We start from the raw sequence: 25455 nt of genomic DNA, 5'->3' as shown, positions 1-25455 counted from the left end.
TTCAAATCATAGGCAAATTCGAATTCACCCTTCCTTCAACAAACCCAAAAAAGAAAAAGAAATGGTGTTTGATTTTTTACTGAGTGGAAGAAGATGAACTGAAGGGGAAAAAAAGAAAAAGGAGGAAGAACAAAACTCCGTCGAGTTTCTGTAACTTTTAGGTGAAATTGTAGAACGATTAATAGTTAGCCGGTTCAACGGAGGTTGACTGGTCACGATAAGAAGAAAGGTTAATGAATAACCGTTTTCACCAAAACGGGTGATCACTGACCGTCATAAGAAGAACGGTAGATGACTGGCCGTTTTCTTTGCTTGGAACGGCTAATGGTTAGCCGTCCCTGAATTTCTCTGGAAAAAACTGCAAGAGCCAGGCCCTTCCCAGGCTGACGTGCAAAGGTGTTTGGGAAGTGGCTGACAATGCCCACTAGACCCGGTCTCAGTCCAAGACAGATGGGGAAGCCCGAGTTCCGCATTAACGAAAGTGTGTGCGGAAATTAGACCTTGCACAACCTGTTCGTGCCACCACGAAAACGCCTCCTTCTGCAGAAGGCATGTACGCTGAATATTTAGCCTAGATCTATATGTTGTAGTGATTTTTGTTTCAGAACATCATAGCTTTGTGAAAATGGAATACACATGAAAAACTAAGGTTTGCCGACGAGCTCCCCACTTGTCGACAGTAATGCAAACAGGTCTACATGATTGTGTACCTGGGGATTCAGAAACACGATTTAAAGGGACAACTAAATCATACCGGCGATAAAGCTTTATAAGGAGTTTCTTGAAGATAAGATAGAGCTTATAAGCTAAAAAAAAAAAAAAGATAGAGCTTATAAGGAGTTTTCGAAGTTTCTCAAAGATAAGATAAAGCTTATAACGGGTTTTCTACTCTGTCGCACTCCTACGGTTGAGAGAATTCTAATTACTTTTTATGGGATCAAATACAAATAACACCCATACAAATGAATTTATGAAACAAGTATGAAACAAGACTTAATATCTTTTTAATTACTGAGATAGGAGTATAGGACCTATCTCATACAATATCGTTGCGGCACAAAATCTCACTCTAGCATTTCTCCATGACATTTTTATCCCATCAATGATGTATTACATTTTTTGAGGACATTCATACAGTAGGCAAATGTGGCTTTAAGGAATCACCTACAACTTAAGCTATCCTATAACATGCACAGAGAATGTTTTCTTCTCTGAGCAAAACATAAGCACGATGTTGCTTACTTGCTTTATAATAACAAAATAAGCCCCAAAATAAAATATATATTTCTACTCTATATATATATTTTGTTGCTTTATAATAACAAATTTTGCAAATTCACAAGTTTTGCCAGATAGTAGGGTGGTAATTTGGGTTTGCATTTATATCCATCCTTTGCACTGCTCTCCTTATACTTATCTCCTGACAGCATTCAAATGCTAGTCGAAGCGCAGTTCCTAGCCCTAGAACCACTAGAACACCTGTGCAAAGTTCATTATTTGAAACATCACAACATCAGTAAAACCAAAAGGTTTCTGAATAATTCAATATTTGGTTAATAGATAGATGAAGGCGATAAGCCAAGAAACTTCATTTTATTAGCTATCCAGAAAGTTATGAGTATGAGAAGATTTTACCGATTATAATATTGACAGGAAGTGCTGAAACACCAAGAGAAATCGATATTAAAACATCTAGCAGGAGACCACCGATGAGGATCGATAATGCCACCCAAAGTGGACTGTAGCAACCCTGTCACAGAAAGACCAAATCGTTTTTAGGCGGAAACAATTTTCTAGATTAGATAGTAAAAGAGTCACTAATTTCAATGTAACAGAATGGAATATAATGAAGCTGCATAACAAGAACAAAACTGCAACAACACAAATTTCTGATAACTTGTGGATGCATCATACCCTTTCACGTTCCTGCACAGTACCAGTACCAGGATCAATCCTCCAAATCCAGTAATTCCTCTGCTCGAGCACAACGAGTCAGCATCAGTTTCCACTAGATATTTAAACCTACCTCTATAATCAATGGATAAAAAGATACTTACACTTGGCTGGGATTCTGGAGGTGGCACATTCACAGCTATTTGTCTGCAAAGAAAATCCAAAGGTAGCCAATTTACTATTCAAGACTTCTCAATGAGAGGGTAAACAAAACCAATAATTTACTTACTGGCAAATCTCGCAGTTATTTGAACCTCTAGTACTAAACCAAGTCCCTATGCATGATAGATGAGCTTTAGCAAGTCCACCACGACATTGACATCCAAGATCTATAAGAGTTTCTTCTGATGATTGTTGACAGACTCTGTAGAGATTATGGGTTAAATTTCTACACATTGTAGTACTCTCAGATAAGCTTGATAACATAGGAAAAGCATTCTCGACTTTTAACTATGCAAAACTACGAGAACATGCTATTTGATAAATTCATAAAAAGGTCGTAAGTCGAAATTTACATCCTTCCTGTCAAGTCATGACTAAAAGAAAAAATATCCGGCATATCTTTGAAATGTTAACTTTGATACGATAACCTGTGAAGCTGTGATAGGATAACAGTAGCACCAATGCAGAATCACAAATATACAAATCCATACTGATGCATACATATGCTTATTTATTGCTATCAATATGACAGCCTATTTCATGTCACCCGATTGCAGATATTGGGATCTAATAAGTGGGTACCTTGTTAAACTGCAGATGATAATTCCTAGTTCGGGAAGTTGGACCCCAATACTAAACACCACAACAAAGTTGTGTGATAAACTTCTCGACGGCTATATAGAGCTAGAATGTTGAACTTCTCAAAAGTGAAGGTTGCTATAGGCATCAAAATTTAAGGTTCTGATAAAATCACAAAAATTGTGGGCCACAGTGTGATGCAGAACTGACAAGCTATGATCAAGCAATAAAATTTATCACCTAACACAGATTTATCAAGCACGCCAAGTATCAGAGTATTTATCAAGTGATCACCAAAAGAATAAAATGAACCCTGAATAGAAAGATTGGAAAATGGCGAATACAAACACTAATCTTATAAATAAAAAAAAACACTAATCTAATCATTCTAAAAGGAATAACTAAACAAAGTAAGATAAAGATGAGGAGTCAATTAACCTGCACTGTTCCCTAGAGCTTTCATCTCTTGACAGAGAACCTCCTTTCTTAAGACTTGCCACCACATCTGTAACTTCACTCTTCAATTGGTTAGTACCAGTAACTTTCACTGCATCCCCTCTAGTTTCTGAACTCATCGTAACAGCTTCTGATTCCCCATTAGAAATCAAAATTCTAATAACACCCGGATCATCATTTTCAGTAGAATCCCCTGATGAGCTTTGCCCATTTTCTCCATTTTTGTCTTGACTTAAATTCTCACTTGCCCTATGATTTTCCTCGAAATTTGTACATTCAATTCTATGTTCTTCGCAAACAATTGCGGGTTCAGATTTGACATTCTGCATTGAATAATAAAAGTAACCACAATTCCACAACACACCACACTTCTTCAGAAAGTCCACTGAAAAAACCCTAACTTTTTTCTTATCTCAACACCAAACAAAACTCAAAAACAACCCCTGAAACAACGAAACAAACAAAACCCATACTTCAATTTTCAATTTCTGATTCAACAACACAAGGAACAGAAACAAACATATTTTCTAGAGTCAGAAATTAAGACTGAAAGAGGAGAAAGTTTTGTACCTGCAAAATGATGACTACTTCAGAAAATATTGGCGGGTAAAGATACAGTTGGTAGTTAACTGGCTCTGGAAGAATCTTCTCTTACTGTTTTTCTGTAGTAGTGCTTCATCGTGGAACCATTAACAAAGGTTTTCTTTTAGAGAGAGAGAGAAAATAGTGAACATAAAAAGGGAGTTTTTAGAGAACAAAATTAGGTGTACTTAATGATTTTAATTAGCATGATAAAATATTAGTTTAAGATAAAACTAACAACTCACGCAAATCAAATTTTTTCATCAAAATATCACACACAACTTGGTTGAAGTTTTGTTTATGTATGTATTTTCTTTCTTTCTTTGTTTATCTTTTAGTAGTAATAGTCATGTTAATCAGTAATTATCAAGTAGGTGAGAAATGGTAACGTGTATCATTGTTTTTTGTTTTTGGATAATCAATGGCTTATATGCATTCATTTTTATGAGTTCACACATTCGTTAGGATTCACCAAACTAATTTTGCGGTGATTTGATTTGATCTTTTTCATAATCCTGGTGTGGGACTAAACCCGACAGATCTACATGGCTTGTGGTGTGGTGTCCAATCAGAAAACACCTACCAGTTCCTCTTTCTATTTTTTTTCTTTTTGTTTTTAAATGAAGCTGCCGGCTTGCAGTGGCGTAACCGGGTATTAAGGTCGAGGGGGGCTAATTTTTTTCATCAAAACACATGTACTTAGTTGGACTAAATCCAAATTTATAGGTGGGATAAATGCAGCATGTGAGACTAAATGCAAGGGTGATACAATGGTTTTCATCATTTTAGGTGACTAGACCCTGGATTAGTTTGGCTCCACCACTACTGGCTTGACGTGTAACTGCTATAACCCAAATAGTGGATCTGGATACGTTTGTAGGCTCAAATAAATTTATTTGAATAAGTCTAATTAGTGTTAACTAACTATAAAAGGTAACAAAAATAAGTGGTGATAAAATATAAATAACAGTAAAGTAAACGACATAAGTGATTAACGTGGTTCAACCGAAGCATACATCCACGAGATAATGAGTTTAAGTTCTTACTATCGATCATCGTGATTACAATGCATATATTTTTGTGTGTAAAGGGAAGCACTTAAAGGTTATAATGTTTCCCATTCTACTTTCCTAGCTCTACCATCTAAAATGTCCAACCCCTTCTTCTGAGCTCCGTTGTCCCTGTCATCCAAACCGGACATCGGTTATCGCTAACCGTAGCTTATGCTATCATTTGATGACGCTTGTTCCGCTGGAAGCTCTCCATTTGGATGAGAAGGTTAGGTGGAGTAGGTGAAGGCAGTAAATGCTGAGTGGTTCTAACTGCACGCATATAAACGGTTATCTCCTATGTTTTGTCGCAGTAAATAGCGAGAACACTTGGAAAATTCTGGTTGGTGCAAATACTTTAGGGTGATAAAAACTCAACATGTGAGTAGTTACTCTAATAAAAACTAATACAATTTGTTTACATCAAATACTTGAATATATCGGGGTAAGATCACCTATAGTGGGTAATATTCACTTTATCTCGACAACCCGTGATTTATTTTCATCCATTCAATATCTATATAATATCATTTCAAAACCCTAACAATATACCCCTCTGTTTTTAAAAAAGAGGTACTTTCACTTTTTTATTTTAGTTTATTCTACTGTTTTCTTCTTCTTTCATATGATCTAACAAACAACATAGGGTTACAACCAAAGTCCATAAGCATGTTATACTTTGTTAAAATTGAGTGATAGAGTCGTACATGAGGTGGACACTTACAAACATGTCAAAAACAACAAAGGATCGGGTAGTATTTTACTTCGTGGGAATGTTATAGATACCATCCATTTTGGTTGTGTTGATGGTGGTTTTTAATTCAGGGATAAAATTGTAAAACCTTGCATTTAATGTGTCGTCACTCTGCAAAGAAACAAAGCCACGTAAAAGTGATGAGTTCACAATCTTTTCACTTGCGCATTTATTGATCAAATCAATATATTTACATGAAATTTATCCAAAATGGTGCATGTAGCAACAATCCCAGATTTTCTGTAAATTTCGACACCTTGCCTGTATTATTCATTAATATAAGGCTCATTGAATACTTTCAGTGCTATGTTTCCCGGCTGAACCTTTAATATTGATATGACATGACAATTAGTGTTCACTCGCAAGCTGAGTAACATGAATTTCCCGAAGTATCAAGTTTAAGGTTTGCATAAAAGTAATCAATCGGAAAGCGTGTTTTTCACTGGCAATAAATTTAAAGAACTCTGTGTCAACATGCACAATTCAATCAATTTTGTGACAATTCACAAGATTCAAATACCAACCTAATTAATTTACAAAAATTAGGTTTTTGCGCCCTGCGCAGTATATTAGACATTGCTGGTCGAAACTAAACCTAGGCAAACTAGGCAATTGATCTTCCACGGATTAGTAGGTGCAAAGTACTACCTAAAACCAGAAAACAAGAAATAAAAGAGGATCCGCGGAAAGTAGGATCAACAAAGAGAAGCGTGGCCGCGCCATGGGCCAGCCGGTCTGCCTTAGCAGGCGCCACCTGCGTGTGGCCACGCCCCATGATGCTTTCCGGCCCTCCTCTTTCCCATCGACCAATCAGGTCGCTCTAAATCTGCCACATGCACATGAGATGTGGTCGGGCCCATACTTGCCGACCCTCTTTCCTATCGGCCAATCAGGTCGCTTTAAATGCGCCACACGCACCAGAGTTTTGGCCACGCCCTATCTTTTGCCGGCCCCTTTTCTATTGAATAATCAGGTTGCTCTAAACCTGCCACAGTATTAAAAGAGGCAAATTACACTGGATGGTCACAATGCCAATTAGCTTGCCAAATCGCGCAAACATGCTAATGGCATGCCAGACGTGCCATTCCGCGTCAACATGCTAATTGTCATGCCAAACATTCCATTTCGCGCCAACATGTTATTGGCATGACAAATGTGCCAACATGCTACAGCAGCATGGCAAACACGCCATTCCGCCACAAACAGCGCGCTCACGTGCTAACTCGCTTTTTGTTCGTGGCTAAACGCCATAACAGAGTCCAGTCAGGGTATCCCAACTAGAACATGATTTTGCTTTAGTGGTATTATTTGAAACCCTAATTTTGGTCGTGGCTCAAATTACGCCACTTTGGCCCACAGCAGGACACAAGCCGTGCGGGACCCAGGAAACCCTAAAAATGGCGCCATGTTATGACCACCAGTGTACATCTTTGCGTATATGGTCATTCCCATGTTATGGCCCTGCCATAACCCCTTTGACACGGCCATGGCACCGGTTGCACAAAAAACGTCACCGTGCCGCGGCCACATGCCATACACGTTAATTAGGGTTTCGGTATGCCAAACCCTAATTTAAGTAAGGTTTCTACGCCAACCAAGCCAAGTAATGCTATCTAGGGCATTAAGTTTGATGTGGCAACTGGAACCAATGTTGCCGAGCCATGTTTGGGTCTAACACCAATATGTCAGAATATAACGTCCACGGCTACGCCAGACGCTATTGGCGCCACCATGCCACTGGCATATGCCAACCATGCTGATGTGCCACTGGCATGCGCTAAATATGCCATTATGCCACTGGCATGTGCCAATGGCGCCACTATGCTATTACTAGGTTCCAAAAGAATGTGGCCACAATCAATGGCCACCCTCTCTCATGAATTACAATCTCAGCCGTCCAAATTCGCCACAGATTTGACCGGCCTACGACAAGTTTCAGTTTCACACGCCATTTTCCTACGGATTGTTCCAAGACTTGACTTGCCACAATATGATCATCCGCCACTCAATTGGCGCACAATTGATCAGAATAACTAGGTCTTGCATACAAGACCCACTCAGCAATCTGCTACACATTTTTCACGAAAATACTCCAGACATCAAACATGTCACAAACTGGGGGATGCTCATCAGGGTATTGGTCTGGCGGTTTACAGCGTGCGATGTGCAATACGCCCATTATAAGGAAGTGTAATGAAAGCAGGCAGTTAGTGGCGCAAGGAGTAGTGGGTGTAAACCAACCCCTTTTGCCCCCATGATAGGGACGTGGTTTCTGGAAATTACACATTGCCCTACTTCTCCATCACTCAACAACTCCCATTTTCTACGAGATCATGGTGCATTCAATTATGACTTGTGTAAATAGGTTTCTACCTATTTCGACAAAACAAGAGAGTTTTGGTTAACAACAACATAAGTATCCAGAAAAACACCAAAGAACCGATAGCTTACATTCCACAAGCCAGTTCCATATTATGATACAAGTCATAATACAGCTACACCTTCAGCATTAACCATTATGGTCTCAACACCTTCTTCTTTTCCCTCCCTAAGACCAACCCTTCTCCTTCACTTTGTGACCAAAGCAAGACTGGAACGACCATTTCTTGGTTTAGGTCAGGATTGTAAATATTGATTTCTCGAATATAAAGTACTCACGTGCAGTACATTAGTTTAGGTCCAAATTCGTTTCTCAACAACACACCCAAATTTACCAAACCGGCAGAAACATTTTTTACCCCAAAACAACTGGCGACCACAGTGGGAGATTAATCTTTCAATCGTAAAAAATCAGTTGAAAACCATTTCCATTCTAGTTGGTCTTAGGCATAATTCAATCACTCACTGAAATTCATTTCAATCACCAATTCCAACTTTTTCATACGTATCATGGTCATCCAACCCCTTCCAAAGCAACGAATCTCTAGGAAACAACTACCATGGAAGGTATGACAAAAATGCTAGAGGATATTACTGCAAGCCAAGTAGATATTATCAAGCGGCAGAATGAGACGCTTCGTGTCCCGAAGAGTATGATAAGCCGATTGTGGAAAGAGTCAGCGATACTTGCCCGAAGGATCCTACCGATTTCAGAGATGATGCGAAAAATATTGAATCTTTGGCTAAGATATGTGCCTCTACCAATGAGGATGCCGACAGAACTCGTAGCCGTGTCATGCAAGAGCAGAAGAGAAGCAACAAAATTGAATTATGTCGATGACAAAGAGCCAAGACAATTTCGTAAAACTATGGGAGGAGACTTTCCATGTGCGCCAAAATATCTACAAGACAAAAGTAAAGAGCCGGCCTATGAAGCTTTGTTGGAAAACCTTTATCTCCAAACCCTTGCAGAAGTTCAAAGAGTTGTCCAACAGTCCGCAACCACAACCGCTTTACTGAAAAGAGAGGAACCTGAAGAAGGGGAAATCCGCCTACATTCCTATGGAGAAGAGCGTTGTGCCAAACAAACAATGTCCAGCCCAGCCACTTCGCATCGCCGCCGCTGATGCAGGCCCCTCAAGAGAAATTACGTACCCTTCAGCAACATCACAGAAGCAAACGACCCGCTTACGAATCAATGGCCGCTCAAGTATCCATTCCGTTCTCGAAAAGAGCTTCGTACCAAAGCATACAATAATCTCCACCACAATATCCCCTGATACGAGAGAAGCTAGTCTCAAAACATATGCGCTTCCCGTTGCCTATAAGAAGAGTTCTGGAATTACTGGAAGTTTGGGTGCGAGAAGGAGCAGTCCAACTACCCCCGGTATGGCGCCCACCAACTGATCAAGAGATGTTAGATTCAAGATATTGCCACTATCACAGATTTATCCATCATCCTACTAGTGAGTGCAATGGTCTGAAGTGCATTGTCCAGGAAAAGATTGATTCAGGGGAATTGCGCCTGGGAATTGAAGATTCTACGCTACCGCGGATCGACATAAAGATGTTACAAAGACAATAAAGAACGACTAGGGACTTCTCGCGACCAGGATTGCGGAAAATTCAGTTTCGTTAGGAGGCCCCTAAGCGAGTAAGTTTTGTCAAGCAATTATTACACAACCCCTCATTTTGAATTCGTTGGAAATATGACACATGCGTCAGCTCCACATTGAAAACATAAGCTAAATAACCCAATTGTTCTACAATTTCATATCGCTCCCATATTTCCCCTTTTTCATGCAATATTTACAGTTTCTCCGAAACGATTGCGTTACTTGCATTCATAATTCAGATCCCAACATATTAGTTGATCCAAGTACCATTACTTTCAAAAAAAAATTTACTTATGAAGCCATTCCAAAAAATAAATCAATTCAAAGGATCCTTATAAAGCAATCGTCTATCAATCCAAAAACCATAAAAATCAAACCATGAAAGAGGCGTTTCTTGCCTTTCAAAAAAAAAACACCTAAGAGGAGGAAGTTCAGGAAAATAAAAGCATTCAAGGGAAATCTTCCAACAACAGCTCATTCTCCTTGGAGAAAGCGTCCTCCATTCTTTGAAGAGCCGACTGCTTCAACTTCAATTCCTGAGAACTTCTCGATTTCTTCCTCCTGTTGGTTAATTAAATCTGCGGAGGGACCTTCAACCATTTCAGCCTGCAGCTTTTGGATCTTGGAAAATCCTTCACAGAACTAGGAGACGTTAAACTCAAAGCCCACACACACATCCCGGTGGAACCCCCAGCTTGAGACTACATCTCCAGAAAAGGTGTGGCCAGTCACGCTGCACATGTTATTAATTGAAGATAGGGCTTCTTCACGCGCTTAACTAATGAAAATCGGTTGGTGACCTTTTTAGTTGTGGAGATGTGTCCATACTTCTCCTATATTTGGGTATACAACTCCACATACTTAGCCGGTACACTGAATCCTCCGATCAACACATGACCTTCAAAAGGAGCCAAAAATGAGGGGTCGAAAGTAGCACCTGCAACTGAATCCGCGACCAGCAAGGATTCTTTGGGAATAATAGCTCCCGCAGCCACAAAAGCGTTATCCCCTACTGGAGGCACGACATCATCTTCATGGCGATCAATCTCCATCCCTACAAACAAGGACATAGTTACATCTTCATTATAGCGAATCTCCATCTCAGGGTTATCTTCAAGAGCGGCTTCTTCCTGTGATATCACCAATTGAATATTTATTCCGGCTTCTTCCTATGATATCACCAATTGAATATTTATAGTCCAATAGGAGAGTGTGTGGAAAACTCACCGACTCATCTGTGGGCCCACTGGAACTAGAAGAAGACCCGCTGCTACATTCCGAAGTGCTTTTCTCGTCACCACCAGATCCTGAGATTTCTTCTACTTCGTTCTCCTCCTCATCGTCCAGAGGCTCAGTATCGCCAGATTTTTCTTCGGAGGATACCATTTTCTGGCCACGTGAAAGTCTGGCGAATGCGTTCATGTTGTCAAGACCCTGGGTTACGCAATTCGACTAAATCAGGAAGAAAATCATACATACTTGCATATTGGAAGAACTGAAGGTCACAAGGGCCGTCGAAGTCGATCGGATGCCTCCTGCGCGACTTTCCTAGGGACTATTTTCATTTGGGCTAGAAGATTTCCGCTTACCCGAAGAAGGCGACCTCAATAATCCGTGTTTTGCCAAAACCTTGGAGAAGGGCTTGCCACGTGGATCTGTCACAACATTCTACACAAATTGACGAATATCGAGGAATTCTTCCTGCCAAAATTCCCTATATTTAGGGGTTGTCGCTGGCTGTCTTTCTGGAAGCAAAAAATGGGAGGCTTTTCTTTGTTGCAAAAACGCTGCTATCAAAAACAGACGTCAAATTTTCTTTTGGAGGCTTCAATGGACGGCGAAATGAAATTCCCTGATCGAAACCCATATGACGAGCAACCCTATCAATGTTATAAGGAACCACTTCAAAGATCCACTGAAAAAAGACGGTACATATCCAGGTATGCAGCTTCGCATGAACACAATTTCTCCAATACTCATGTTCTCTCCATCAGAATACAATGTCATGTCCGGGGCAGAAGCAAAAATGTATGGCTGAACTATGGACGCGTGGACTGGAGCCCAGGGACGGAAGTTGATTGCATACACGTTGTCAACGAAATCGACGAGCTTTGTGCCGGTCTTGGACGCCTCTTCAACCAACGAAGTATCCTAGAGCCGCCATATGTACCAGGAAATGAAGTTACCGTATTAGGAGCATAATCTTTGAAATGCTCCCACAACCATGCTTGGAGGAAGGCGACATGGATATACGAGTCTACCTTCATATACCCATTAGAAACGTACATGTCCACTGCTAAGCAATCCAGATGCATGTACAAGGAGCCAAGGAAAAAAATGTATGTGGGAAGAGTAACACCTTTCGCCAATTTGATAGCAAATTTGATGAGCTATTGTCTTATTTCTTTCTTTCCAGAGCCATCATCAAAAATATCTTTGGATAACCACAAGGATAAAAATGCAGCAACACTGAGCGTGTCATCCAACAACTGACCCGGCTCCTCAGGGAACCATTCAGACACCCACCAATTATAAAAGCACTTTTCCTCATAGTTCTTCCTAACATATCCTGTCGACTTCGTGACTAGAGTGGCGTGCATTTCTTCTTCTTCCTCAGACAAGATAACGTCAAGATTCCCAATTACTGGAAGATTCAACAGAACAGCTACACTTTCCAAAAAAATAGTCATTTCACCCCATCTACATATAGACGTGTGAGTATCCTCACACCATCTGGAGATAAAAGTAATTAAACCTGCAGTGTCCTTCCTAATCTAAATTTTCGCGAATGCCATGACAACATTCATGATTTGCGTCTCAATCAGATTAGCCCCCACATGGTCACGGATTATCATGAATTTCATCCATTTATCATAAGAGCGCAATTGTCTATGACAGATCTTGAAGTCAATGGGAGAAGCTGGGTACTCTTTCTTCTGGAGACAAAACCTTATTACATGCCCTGGATAGATCAACTGGACCTCTCCTTCATTCTCTGAATCAGTCAGAAGGGTTATCACATGTTTGGGATGGGTCCTCATGGCTGTACAAGACCCCGTGAAGAATTCATCATCCATATTTGGTTTGTTTTTGGAGTTTCTAACATTTCTCGACACGACGACAGAACCATCTCCAGGTGACATCTTAACAAGAATTCCTTGTGCTACTTTTCACTTTTGGAGTAACTACAACAGAGCAAAACAGGAAAAGAGTTACTACTTTGAAGAAAAACCATACATGAGAATTTTGTCGAAAATTGAGTACAATCACCAATGATCAAGAGCCAACAAATTCTCCATGGGAAGATTTTCTTTAGCCGCAGGCCATGGCACCCATGACCAAAAGGAATGAGGACTGATGCCCGCTCAAACAAAATGCATGTCTTACCGCAGAAATTATGCTCTCAGCCGAAAGTATGTCTTTCCACGAGAATTATGCTTACGGCCCAAAAAAAACCTAAGGCTAGGTTTTGCAAAAGAAGGAGAAAACGTCTATGGAGGCTTTGCTCGTCTCACTAGTGATGCTAATAAATATGATTTCTTTATTACTAATGTCATTGTTAATACTACAACAATGCTGCCAGTAAAGAGGGATCATTCACGTTGGAATAGATTTGCAAGTTCATGGAAGTTACGCCTACGGCTAGGGTTCACACCAACACAGAAGAGCAAAAAAAAAACGGAAGAGACGTTGGAATACATACCTGAAATATGCTAGCCTGCTATTACTTCTGCTGCTCCTTCCACCAATCAACTCACGATTGGTGTACCTTTGCTGCTAACACGAAAACGCGGAAACAAAGCCAACGAAACAAAAAATAAATAAGATGTGCAATGCCTTTTATATGCACAGCGTCTTGAGAATTCGATTGGGAAAAGGAATCCGTCTTTGATTCGTGCACGGAAAAGGGCAGCTGGGTCATCAAGCCAAACCCTGGGGCCAAGGTCGCAACATTAGTACGGAGGTCATTGGTCAAAGAAGGATGGTTGGCCCGCGGAGCCAACACTTTGTAGCACCAGTGCTTCGTAGCCAAGCCAAGAAGCGCGCCAGCACAAAGAGCACGGACTGCTCATGCCTCTTGTCAAAGGTCAGTCGATTTTTTCCTGGTAACCTCTTCATGTCTTGCCCTTTTCGATTTTTATCCTTGTCTGTCACCATCCCATTCTTACCCCGCAACAATGCCACTGTTACGCGCTAAGCAGAGGACTTAATGTTGATGGTGGTTTTTAGTTCAGGGCTAAAATTATATAACCTTGCATTTAATGTGCCGTCACTCTGCAAAGAAATGGAGCCATGTAAAAGTGATGAGTTCACAATCTTTTCACTTGCGCATTTATTGAGCAAATCAATATATTTACATGAAATTTATTCAGAATGGTGGATGTAGCAACAATCCCAGATATTATGTAAATTTCGACACCTTGCTTGTATTATTCATTAATATAAGGCTCATTGAATACTTTCTGTGCTATGTTTCCCGGCTGAACCCTTAATATTGATATGACATGACAATTAGTGTTCACTCACAAGCTGAGTAGCATGAATTTCCCGAAGTATCAAGGTTAAGGTTTGCATAAAAGTACTCAATCGGAAAGCGTGCTGTTCACTGGAAATAAATTTAAAGAACTTTGTGTCAACATGCACAAAATTCAATCAATTTTGTGACAATTCACAAGATTCAAATGCTAACCTAATTAATTTGCAAAAATTAGGTTTTTGCGCCCTGTGCAGTATATTAGATCTTGCTGGTCGAAACTAAACCTAGGCAATTGATCCGCCATGGATTAGTAGGTGCAAAGTCCTACCTAAAACCAGAAAACAAGAAATAAAAGAGGATCCGCGGAAAATAGGATCAACAAAGAGAAGCGTGGCCGCGCCATGGGCCAGCCGGTCTGCCTTAGAAGGCGCCACCTGCGTGTGGCCACGCCCCATGATGCTTTCCGGCCTCCTCTTTCCCATCGACCAATCAGGTCGCTCTAAATCCGCCACATGCACATGAGATGTGGTCGGGCTCATACTTGCCGGTCCTCTTTCCTATCGGCCAATCGGGTCGCTTTAAATGCGCCACGCATACCAGAGATGTGGCCACGCCCTATCTTTTTCCGGCCCCTTTTCTATTGACTAATCAGGTTGCTCTAAACCTTCCATAGTATTAAAAGAGGCAAATTACACTGGATGGTCACAATGCCAATTAGTTTTCCAAATCGCGCCAACATGTTAATGGCATGCCAGACGTGCCATTCCGCGTCAAAATTCTAATTGGCATGCCAAACATTCCATTCCGCGCCAACATGTTATTCGCATACCAAATGTGCCAACATGCTACAACAGCATGCCAAACGCGCCATTCCACTACAAACAATGCGCTCACGTGCTAACTCGCTTTTTGTCCGTGGCCAAACGCCATAACAGAGTCCAGTCAGGGTATCCAAACTAGAACATGATTTTGATTTAGTGGTATTAGTTGAAACCCTAATTTTGGTCGTGGCTCAAATTACGCCACTTTGGCATACAACATGGCACAAGTCGTGCGGGACCCAGGAACCCCTAAAAATGGCGCCATGTTATGACCACCCGTGGTGGTCATTCCCATGTTATGACCACCCGTGGTGGTCATTCCCATGTTATGGCCCTGCCATAGCTCCTTTGACGCGGCCACCGTTTGCACAAAAAACGTTACCGCGCCGCGGCCACATGCCATACGCGATAATTATGGTTTCGGTATACCAAACCCTAATTTAGGTAAGGTTGTTACGCCAACCAAGCTAAGTAATGATACCTAGGTCATTAAGTTTGATGTGGCAACTGGAACCAATGTTGTCGAGCCATGTTTGGGTCTAACACAATATGCCAGAATATAGCGGTCAGGGCTACGCCAGGCGCTATTCGCGCCACCATGCCACTGGCATATGCCAACCATGCTGCTGTGCCACTGGCATGCGCTAAATATGCCACTATTCAACTGGCATGTGCCAATGGCGCACTATACCAAATTCTGGGATTCGTAACAGAACTAAGCCGTTACTAATAGGGGTTGTAACGGCCTTCACCTGTTTCAAAGGTGGGTGTTACCTTTTTTTCGTAACGGCTCCGTTGTAACGGATTTAGTAACAGCTGCTGATCGTTACGAAACGACACGTAGTAACAGCTAAGGGTCGATACGAATTTTTTGTAACAAAATGGTCGTAACAGGCTCCAGCCATTACTACGTGGCACATAGTAACGTGCGGAAGACGTTACTACCTGGAAGGTTGAAACAGCTCCTAGCCGTTACGAAATTTTTTCGTAACAGAATTGTTTTACTGCCAGTCAATATTGACCTGGTGAAAATTGATCAATATTGACTAAATTTGACCAGGTCAAGGCTGACTGGCAGTTCAGTTTCTACCGGAAATAAGCCGGAATTCCAAATATCCTGCATAATCTTTCAATACTTTCATCATCCAAGTTCAATAATAGTGTCTTCAATCAATTCACATTAATACTCATTCAATTCATATCAATACACATTCGAGTCGTATCAAAAAAAGAAAACAAATTCTAAGTACCAAAAAATTTCTGCTTAGAAACTTCCTAAGTTCAGTTCATTCTCACTTATATCACTGTAAGTTCATTCCTATGTCCTAAGGGAATACAAATTCTGTGTAGTACAAAGATCATGAACATATTCTGTAACTAAGAAAGCTGTATACCTAATCCCAGCTACAACTTCGCGCGAACACTTCCACACCTAATTACTTCCTGCAAACAACAATACCTTACATTAGTATTCAGAGAAGTGTGAATGTGCATGATGGAAGGACAAAGCCCATGGAACACAAGGCTCGTGTGGCAACTAAACTCCTAAATGTCTGTCAAAATTGTGTAACCACTAACCACATACCTTGGTTTGTAGTAGGCAGTAAACATGGTCCCTATTGAAACAACATGCCACGCAGTTGAAGAAGGTGTCTTCTCGGCTGACCTGTATTTCAAGGCAAGTTAGTGCCATACACAAACAAGGAATAAAATATTTAAAGTAAAAATAACGAATTCTGCAGTCATCTCATAAGGAAGAAAACATCAAGCATGCATGTGTTGTTGTTAACGGCAGCAACAACAACAAAACCAACTAAAAAACATAGGATACCCAAGTTCAACAACCAATGGTTATGCATGGAAGAGGTCATCATTGCCTACACAAGCCTCTACTAGAACCACGTGCTCAAGGAATTCCAATAAAACAGTTCAATTTTTTATTATCAACTTTCATGCTTTGAAAATATAATGCATAAGTTCAACTCAAGCCTCCGAGGGAATACATAGAAACTTCATATGTTCAGTTCATTCTCACTTAAGTCGGTACAAGTTCAGCTGAAACACTACATAAAATCAATGGAAGCATATATCAAATTTGCTTACTTTTTCAGGAAGATCATGTATTGCATCCCCAAGCAATAATGCATTCATCAAATTTGAAGGAAACTGAGTCCAGATGAACCTGATTGGTTATGCATCATAAGATAAAACAAGATGTAGTATTAGAAGAATACAATGACAAACAGTTCAGAGTAAAAGGTATCTCAGTTCTTCAATATATACATACCCATGAAAAGGCGATTAACTAACTCATCAGTCAGGCCATTCCACTAATTCATGCTTGAATGAAATATCTGGTCATAGACATGATATTTACCGACATGTCATTAGGGACATGGTAATGGTCCTTTACTAACACCATGCAGGAACCATTTACTAGTGCACCAGTTCTCATACCAATATCAGTCGATACTTTACATAGTACAATCTAGGCCCATATATACATTCTAAATTGTTGCCTTTAAAGTTCTAGTATGTACAACACTCCAATTTGGCGTGTAAGTTTTCAAGATTGGAACTGTAAAAACTTAAAAAAAATAGTATGTACCTGTCTTTGAGATACATACTAGTATGTACAACACTCCATTAGGCTGCATCATCTCTTGCTTGCAGGCGATGTAAGCACCACATCCTGCAGAAACTTTGTTGAGATAGATGAAGAAAGTGATATGAAGAATAGAGACTGCATATAGGATCACCAAGCACAGAAAAGCTAATTGCATACATAAAACCATTGGAAAAGTATAGAAGGATCACCTGACAAGTATTGAAAGAAAACAACTCCCAAAAAAAAGTGCTCTCAGCTTGAAAGTTACTAGGACACCCTCACTCGAACCACATATAGAATTCTCCTTTGCCCGTTTCTTTTCCAACTATAGAAGGATCACCTGGCACTAAGAGGGAAGTCAAAGTGAGCAAACTTGCCCAGTGGATACTCATAAATATTTAAGAGCAATCACTGAAAATTAAATTCCATTTCCACACACAACAAGCATTAACAAGCTGATTTGAGCACTACGACTTTATAAAATTAAATTAAAACTGATTTGAAACCCAAGAGGGTCAAAATCGCTGATTTGACGGTATAAAAATACCCTAAAACACTATTTTTCATACATAATTGTCATCTTAACTATCGAATTATACCTAATTAAAAAGATCCATCAACAAAAATCATCTCACCCATGTACTAAAACTGGTTGTAAACCGTTTTCCAATGAAAAGAAATCACCATCACTAACTAATAATAAGAACAAAAGAAATTAAGAATCAAAATCAAATCGATAATTACCTCAATGAATCCAAATCCTAACCAACTCTTCCTTTCCTCTTTTCTCTAACAGTAACTCTCCTCTCTTCTTTTTCCTTCTATAAATGATAGTGAAACAAGCTCCTTACGCATCAGTTAGGTGTCACTTGATCTAGGTAGGTGTTGGAATATATTCATTTTCAAACTTATCAACAAAATAAGTGGAACAACCTAATTTTAGTTATAGTCTAAAACGTCTACATCACAGCACTTTCCTACGGGAACCAACTAAGTTACTAAGGCCAGCTAGCTGATAAAATTTTATATAAGCCCACATCATATGATCTAGCTAGAAAAAATGCTATGAACTTAAATAAAAACGAAATGGATTAATTAATAGCCTAGCATCAATTTTGTGGCACTACAGACGTGATAATCATGAGCATGAGCATATACTCTGCGACATTTAGCCAATAGGCCTGTCTCATGGTTGGCTACAGAACAATAATACATTCCCATCAAAATATGTACAAGGAAATAACTAAAAATCAAACAGCAAGAGCAAGAACAAGAATACATTACCATCAAATTATGTCTTCAACCTAAGTAGCTATTCAAAGATATAAACAAACACTAGGTCAAGAACAAGAATACTCACTGGTGCAGGACGGTGAAATCCCACATTATTATCCCGCAGTAACTCATAATCATCCTCATCTACCACATAATTCATTGCAACCCAAATCAACACTTCATCTTCTTCATAACAGAATAGGACAAACTACCAATCCACCTCCATCATTACAGCTGCAACCCACACCTATTCTATCTGAGAAACATTAGGTCAGACATTGAAATTTCTACTCCAATTTATATAAAACTTTCAATCTATAAAGTAAAAACCAAATTGAAAAAGACAGAATCAAAATCAAAAAAAATGCAAAAATAGTATGAGAATCAGAGTCACCACCTTGAGATTCAGATAAGAGTAACGCTGCTAGACGATTTCTAGATACCAAAGGATTTTTCTGCAATTAAACAAAAAATTTACTCACAATCTCAAAAAAATAAGAAAACAAAAATGAAAAAATCCGATATGTAAAGGCGATTTCTGACTTTGTTGGAAGAATCAGAGATGATATGATGATTTTGGTTCTCATCTTTAACACGAAAACACCCTAAGAAAAAATCCATAATTGTTTTCTTCACCGATTCAAGGATGAACTCTAAATCAAACTCATTACATAACATGTATGGACGATTCTAAATCTTGAGCTAATCTAAACTAAGGATTGATTTGATTTTTGAAACCCTAGCTTTCTCCTGACGAGATTTTGCAGAGAAAATGAAAGGTCCACTACTCTCACCTGAAAATTGAAAACCAAAAGAAACCCTAAAAATCGAAAAAACAAATTAAAAAACCCTTACTATGGTTTCATCGATTCATTAGGGTTCGATGATTGAAGATTGAAAAACACTCACTAGCGTTCAATTATTGAACAGATTCAAGAGATTTCACTAGGGTTTCATCTGTTGCGAGGAAGAGAAGAGAGGCAGAAGAGAAGAGAAAAAAAATAATGAAACTCGGTATCGATTTCACTAGGGTTATGTCCTCAAAATCACGCATGTGATTGACACACGCATGGGAGGAATTATCCTCTGGTGTTATTCATCTTGGGTGGAATTATAATAGTACCTCTGTTACGAATATTTTGTAACAGCCATTTGTAAGGGGAATTTTGTAACGGCCACTAAGCCGTTACGAGTTCTTGTTACGAATCCGGGAATTTGGTGTAGTGGTGCCACTATACTATTATCAGGTGCCAACGGAATGTGGCCACAATAAATGGCCACCCTCTCTCATGAATTACAATCTCAGCCGTCCAAATTCTCCATAGATTTGACCGGCCTATGGCAAGTCTCAGGTTCACACGCCATTTTCCTACGGAAACTTCCAAGACTTGACTTGCCACAACATGATCATCCTCCACCCAGCTGGCGCACGATTGATCAGAACAACTAGGTCTTGCATGCAAGACCCACTCAGCAATCTGCTACACATTTTCCATGAAAATACTCGAGACATCAAACATGTCACAAACTGGGGGATGCTCATCAGGGTATTGGTCTGGCGGTTTACAGCGTGCGGCGTGCAATACGCCCATTCTAAGAAAGTGTCAGGAAAGCGGCCAGTTAGTGGCTCAAGGAGTAGTGGGTGTAAACCAACCCGTTTCCCTTCATGATAGGGACGTGGTTTCTGGAACTTACACATTGCCCCACTTCTCCATCACTCGACGACTCCCATTTTCTACGAGATCAGGGTGCGTTCAATTATGACTTGTATAAATAGGTTTCTACCTATTTCGACAAAACAAGATATTTTTGGATAACAAAAACACAAGTATCCAGAAAAACACCAACGAACTAATAGCTTACATTCCACAATCCAGTTCCATTTCTGATACAAGTCATAAAACATCCACACCTTCAGAATTAACTATTCTGGTCTCAACATCTTCTTCGCTTCCCTCCCTAAGACCAAACCTTCTCCTTTACTTTTTGGCCGAAGCAAGACTGGAACGGCCATTTCTTGGTTTAGGCCAGGATTGTACAGATTGATCTCTCGAATATAAAGTACTCCCGTGCAGTGCATTTGTTTAGGTCTAAATTCGTTTCTCAACAACACACCCAAATTTACCAAAACCGGCAGAAATAGTTTTTACCCCAAAACAGGTTGACTTTGCACAAACACCTCCTAGGGGTAAAAAAATAATTTTCTTGGAGTCAACTTGAGAAAGTTGTTTCCACTTTTGGAAGCAACTTATATAAAGTTGCGTCCACTTCTGGAAGCAACTGTTGCTGGTTGCTTCCACTTTTTGGAAGGTAAGGGTATTTTAAAAAATTGAATAAGGGTATATTTCAAGAGGTGCATTTTGTGGGGCATTTAAATAAGTTTCTATTTTTCTTAACCAATGCTTTATGTTTTTGATAAAAATCTTAAAATACGGTACTTTTTTTTTTTGTAAAACAGACATTTCATTCAAAACTAACCCAAAGAGTTAACATTACAAGAGTTCTCCGTGGAACAACCCAGAGATTCAGGAACATAAACACATGAAATTGCATTGTATTGTTCTTTTAAAAGAGATTGTCTGATCACTCGTGGTACATGAACCCACGTTTGTTTGTTGACAAAAACTAGAAGATCTAGCCTCTTTTGCGAGTAAATCAGTTCTATGAATGAACATATCCTTGAAAATTTATCACTTCATCCACCATCATTTTTACTTCATTAATCAATCTTTGAACCTGCCAAGAGATTGAGGAATTTATCCCATTCAAATTGTCCATTACATTTTTGCAGTCGCCTTCCAAAGAGAAATTTATTAAGGACTTCTCCCTTGCCCATTTTGCAGCTTCAAAAATAGCTAGAGCTTCGGCTTCTTCAAGAGACGAAACCCAACAACTTCCTCCTCTTACTCCTTGGTACACTTGTGCGTTACGAATAACAATCCCGTACCCTGCATTTGTATCACTTGAAGTCCATGCACCATCCATATTTATCTTAAAAGTCACCTAAGGGGACTAGTCCATTGTCTATTAGGTAAAGGCAACATTGTACTTGGAATAATCACATTAGCACTATCCTGATCAACATTCTTTGAAGGAGTCCAAAACTGAATAAACCTCTGAATTTGTATGGAGAAACTAATACTAGTACTAGTTTTGTTAGAGAAAACTCTATTGCATCTCTCTTTCCATAAATGCCAAACTTTAGTTGCAACTACTTATAAAGTTAAGGAAGTCGAATCATCCCAGTCCATTCATTATAATGATCTAAAAAAGAGTCAGTATGATGCACATTAGAAACATTAGGCCTAGGGGGCAAGGCCCAAACCGACTTTGCATAACAACAATCAAAGAACACATGAGTCAAAGACTCCGTAGCAAAACCACAAAAAGGACAGGAGGAATCAATCCCCCTCCCCATCATTCCAGAGGACAATAATTTCCTTATATGTAAGGCATTTTTTAGGCATTTTTAAAGAAAAAGTTTAATTCTTTGAGAAATATCAAGACTCCAAATTTTCTTCCAATTTTTTTTCATGCGAACAGTGTTTACATTAGCAGTCCTAGGTTCCAACAATTTAGCATAAAGACTTTTTATAATAAAAATCCCATTTTTTTTCTTTCTAGTTTCCATCTAAGTTTGTTTTTATATAAGACCACATGATGAGAACAAAGAAGTCTAATATTAAGAGTTTTACTGGCCACAAAATAGGGAAAACTATTGTTAACCAAATCAACATTCCAACGAGAATTTGGAAAATCAATCAAATCTGAAACCAGAGACAGTTCAGAGCCAAATTTAGGACACAAGTCAGCGATAATATCTTGTAAACCAAGGATCCACCAATCCTTTCTTATATCAACGGAATAGCCATCCGCAACCTCCCATATTGAGTTCTCTCTAACTACAGTTAACCTTTCCTATTGCAAGTCCAAATCCAAGAACCCGTCTTGGTCGGCTTAGCATTAAACACATAACATTTTGGGAAGTATTTAGCCTGAATATCTTTTGAAAAGGCGAGGGTACCCAAATATACCTCAAGCTAAAACTTTTCCTACCTATAAGTCCTTTCTCCGAAAGTGATTGTCTATGGACTGAGTCGAGACAATACAACTAATCGGTTCATACTTCGTGTGATCGTCTATGGATACGAGATCGAGACAATACACCAACGAAGTATGTTTACTTGATATAAAGGTTCGGACTTAACCAAACACAATAGGATTGCTTATCAAGTAAATAGGAATTAACGTTTGTGTAATTTATTTTAATTATAATAAAACAATCATAATGCGGAAAATAAAAGTAAATGGCACAACAAGATTTTGTTAACGAGGAAACCGCAAATGCAGAAAAACTCCGGGACGTAGTCCATAATTGAATACTCTTAGGATTAAGCCACTACACAAAATTACACTTAACTTCGTATAGTTGAGACCAAGTAACTAACCCTATAGTTCACCTAGTTCCGTCTGTATTCCCACGCCTCCGACTTATGAATAAGTCACGCACTTGGAACAATCCCTTTGGTTCTTATTCCAAACAGTAAAGGAACAAGAAATTTGTTTGGTATCAACTCTATTCAACCAAGTGATATGAGTCGGACAAAGGCTCTTCCGTTTATCTCAACATAAATTCATTCGTCGGGTTTAGATCTATCTTATGTTCAATCACCCAAAGGTAATCGATTAAGATTAAGCCAACAACACCTTTAATCCAAAGAACCGTGTTGATGCCGATCTACTCAATTAATCAATGCAATCTACCATAAGGATAAACTGATTATTAATTGGATCCTCTTTTACCCAAACAAGTATTGTGCACACCAAAGATTATAAAACCCAACTCAGATCTTCAATATCTTCTTTGTCTTCAAATCTTCTTAAATCTTCAATAAAAACTTGCACACAATCACTTGAATCTCTTGTGATCAATCACGCACAGAACGGAGTCTTTTAACAATGGATTATCACAAGATCGTCTTTAGAACTAACAACAGTCTAAAGATCCCTGTCGAAACTCTGAACTAGTTTGAGTGAATCTTATATCAGAAGAGAAGATTCTCAAGAATAAAAAAACTAGGTGCAATCAGATTTCAATCACAGTTAGTCAATCAAATCAATCGAAAACAAAGATAAACCGCAATTATCTAGTTTCCCACCAACGGGTCGCGCTAGAGCTTCTCAATCCCAAAGAAGACTTTAAAACGAGCGGCCGTAAGAGATTTCACTTAATTAGATTACTCTCCTCTCCGATAGGCGGCTACACCAGTAACAAAGACAAAATATGAAGTCTATTGTTACGAAAGATTAGTTTGCTAGAAAGGAAAACTTCGTGTATTTATAGACAAGGAAGTTTGGACACCAAGGAATTTCCAAAACTGAAAATATTCTCAAGATATTCATAAATGCACAGATTTGGTTTTCATAATTCCTGGAAATGCTCTGTCCAAAAATAACAGTCGAAATCTCTCTGAAAATCTAATTAGTAAATGCACATTACTAATTCTGTAATTTCCCTACAAAGTTAAATTAATAACCTTAATTAAAATATTCTTAACTTACTTATGTTTCGATCCTGGGATTCTCTTCCCTTAGTCGTTAAGGAATATCTTTGAACAATTATAGAAATAAACATTCACAGCACGTGTTCAAAGTTTGTAGACATATTTACTTTGTAAGTTCTATTTCAAACTTACAACCTTGAAACCGATTTGCCACACTTCCAAACAAGTTTAGAATTGGTTCATCTGACTTTCAAGAACTATGTGATTGATCAAACCAACATTCAATCACAATCATGGGTTTACGGTTCTACCAAAACAAGTTTCGGTTCTACCTCCATGTGAGTACTACGCATAGTCACACTAGCTTCCCAAAGATTCGGTTGACTACGTACTAGGATCGGTTCCCCACATATATATGGTATCTAACTTATATGTGTTGCACATGTCCATAGGATCGGTTCCCCTTTCTGCTATAGACCTTGTTGCACCCCATACAAAGATCGGTTCCCCTTGATGTACTGCACCCCTTACAAGGATCGGTTCCCTTTCCCTTACTAGGATCGGTTCCCTTTCCCTTACAAGGATCGGTTCCCTTTCCCCAAGGCAGACATAATCCGATCATACCACAGGTGATTACTTAAGATTGGTTTTACTAATAAAAGTTATACCAATACAAAAGTCAGAACTTTGTGAATAGTTCTACAAAGAACACAACAAGTTGTGAGCGGTTATACTCTATCACACATATTTGTTGTTCATAAGATATGCAATGAATAACAAAACCAATAACTCCTGACAATTTCCTTTTTCGGTTCACAAACAAGTTTATGAACTTACTTCCTTAGAACACATGTAAACATTGTTCCCTAGGATGAAATCCTCACCTCATACCCATACATAATCACAATAGCATTCAAATGATTATGGCGATGTCTTATCTACAAAGTTTAATGGTTAAGCAATAAACCTCGTATTGTATTCCTTACTATGTCTATTTAGAGTTCATATATGCTTCGCAGTTATGTTTTCAATATGCACGACTTGAAAGATATGTTAGGGAATGAAACAGTTCAAGTCAAATATCACTAACCTCAAGTGGAAGGATGATTGTTGTCTTTGTAGCTCCTTGCTTCTTCACATCTTCAAGACTTCGCAATACTTGTAATGTCTCATATCCTAATGCTTTCAAGCTAACCTATATGAAGTTTAACTCTAGTACATAATCAAGCGACTCTTAACA

The 25455-nt window shown here is 39.2% G+C and overlaps 1 protein-coding gene and 1 long non-coding RNA gene across 6 annotated transcripts; both read right to left on the bottom strand.

Moving 5' to 3' along the window:
- Positions 1-971: 971 nt before the first annotated feature.
- LOC113301651 lies at positions 972-3972 on the bottom strand. The gene is made up of 7 exons (XM_026550439.1): positions 3721-3972; positions 3133-3593; positions 2183-2317; positions 2058-2100; positions 1915-1974; positions 1636-1750; positions 972-1479 (listed from the first exon to the last, which is right to left on the bottom strand). The coding sequence occupies exons 2-7, from the start codon at positions 3477-3479 to the stop codon at positions 1337-1339; spliced, it is 843 nt and encodes a 280-aa protein (XP_026406224.1). The 5' UTR covers positions 3480-3593; positions 3721-3972; the 3' UTR covers positions 972-1336.
- A 12073-nt stretch (positions 3973-16045) lies between these two features.
- LOC113301955 lies at positions 16046-19681 on the bottom strand. 5 transcript variants are annotated; one of them, XR_003336571.1, is made up of 8 exons: positions 19109-19681; positions 18797-18967; positions 17646-17782; positions 17437-17520; positions 17116-17182; positions 16932-17010; positions 16414-16494; positions 16046-16271 (listed from the first exon to the last, which is right to left on the bottom strand). It is a non-coding gene; the product is annotated as an uncharacterized LOC113301955 (long non-coding RNA). The 5 variants fall into 5 exon arrangements; XR_003336570.1 differs by lacking the exon at positions 17116-17182 and having other exon boundaries at positions 19109-19166; positions 19567-19676; XR_003336569.1 differs by lacking the exon at positions 17116-17182.
- Between the last annotated feature and the right edge of the window lie 5774 nt (positions 19682-25455).

This window comes from Papaver somniferum, chromosome 8, assembly GCF_003573695.1.
Source record: "Papaver somniferum cultivar HN1 chromosome 8, ASM357369v1, whole genome shotgun sequence".
Taxonomy (NCBI): Eukaryota; Viridiplantae; Streptophyta; class Magnoliopsida; order Ranunculales; family Papaveraceae; genus Papaver; species Papaver somniferum.
The sequence above is the reverse complement of the archived record's forward strand: the minus strand, read 5'-3'. Positions and strand labels throughout refer to the sequence as shown.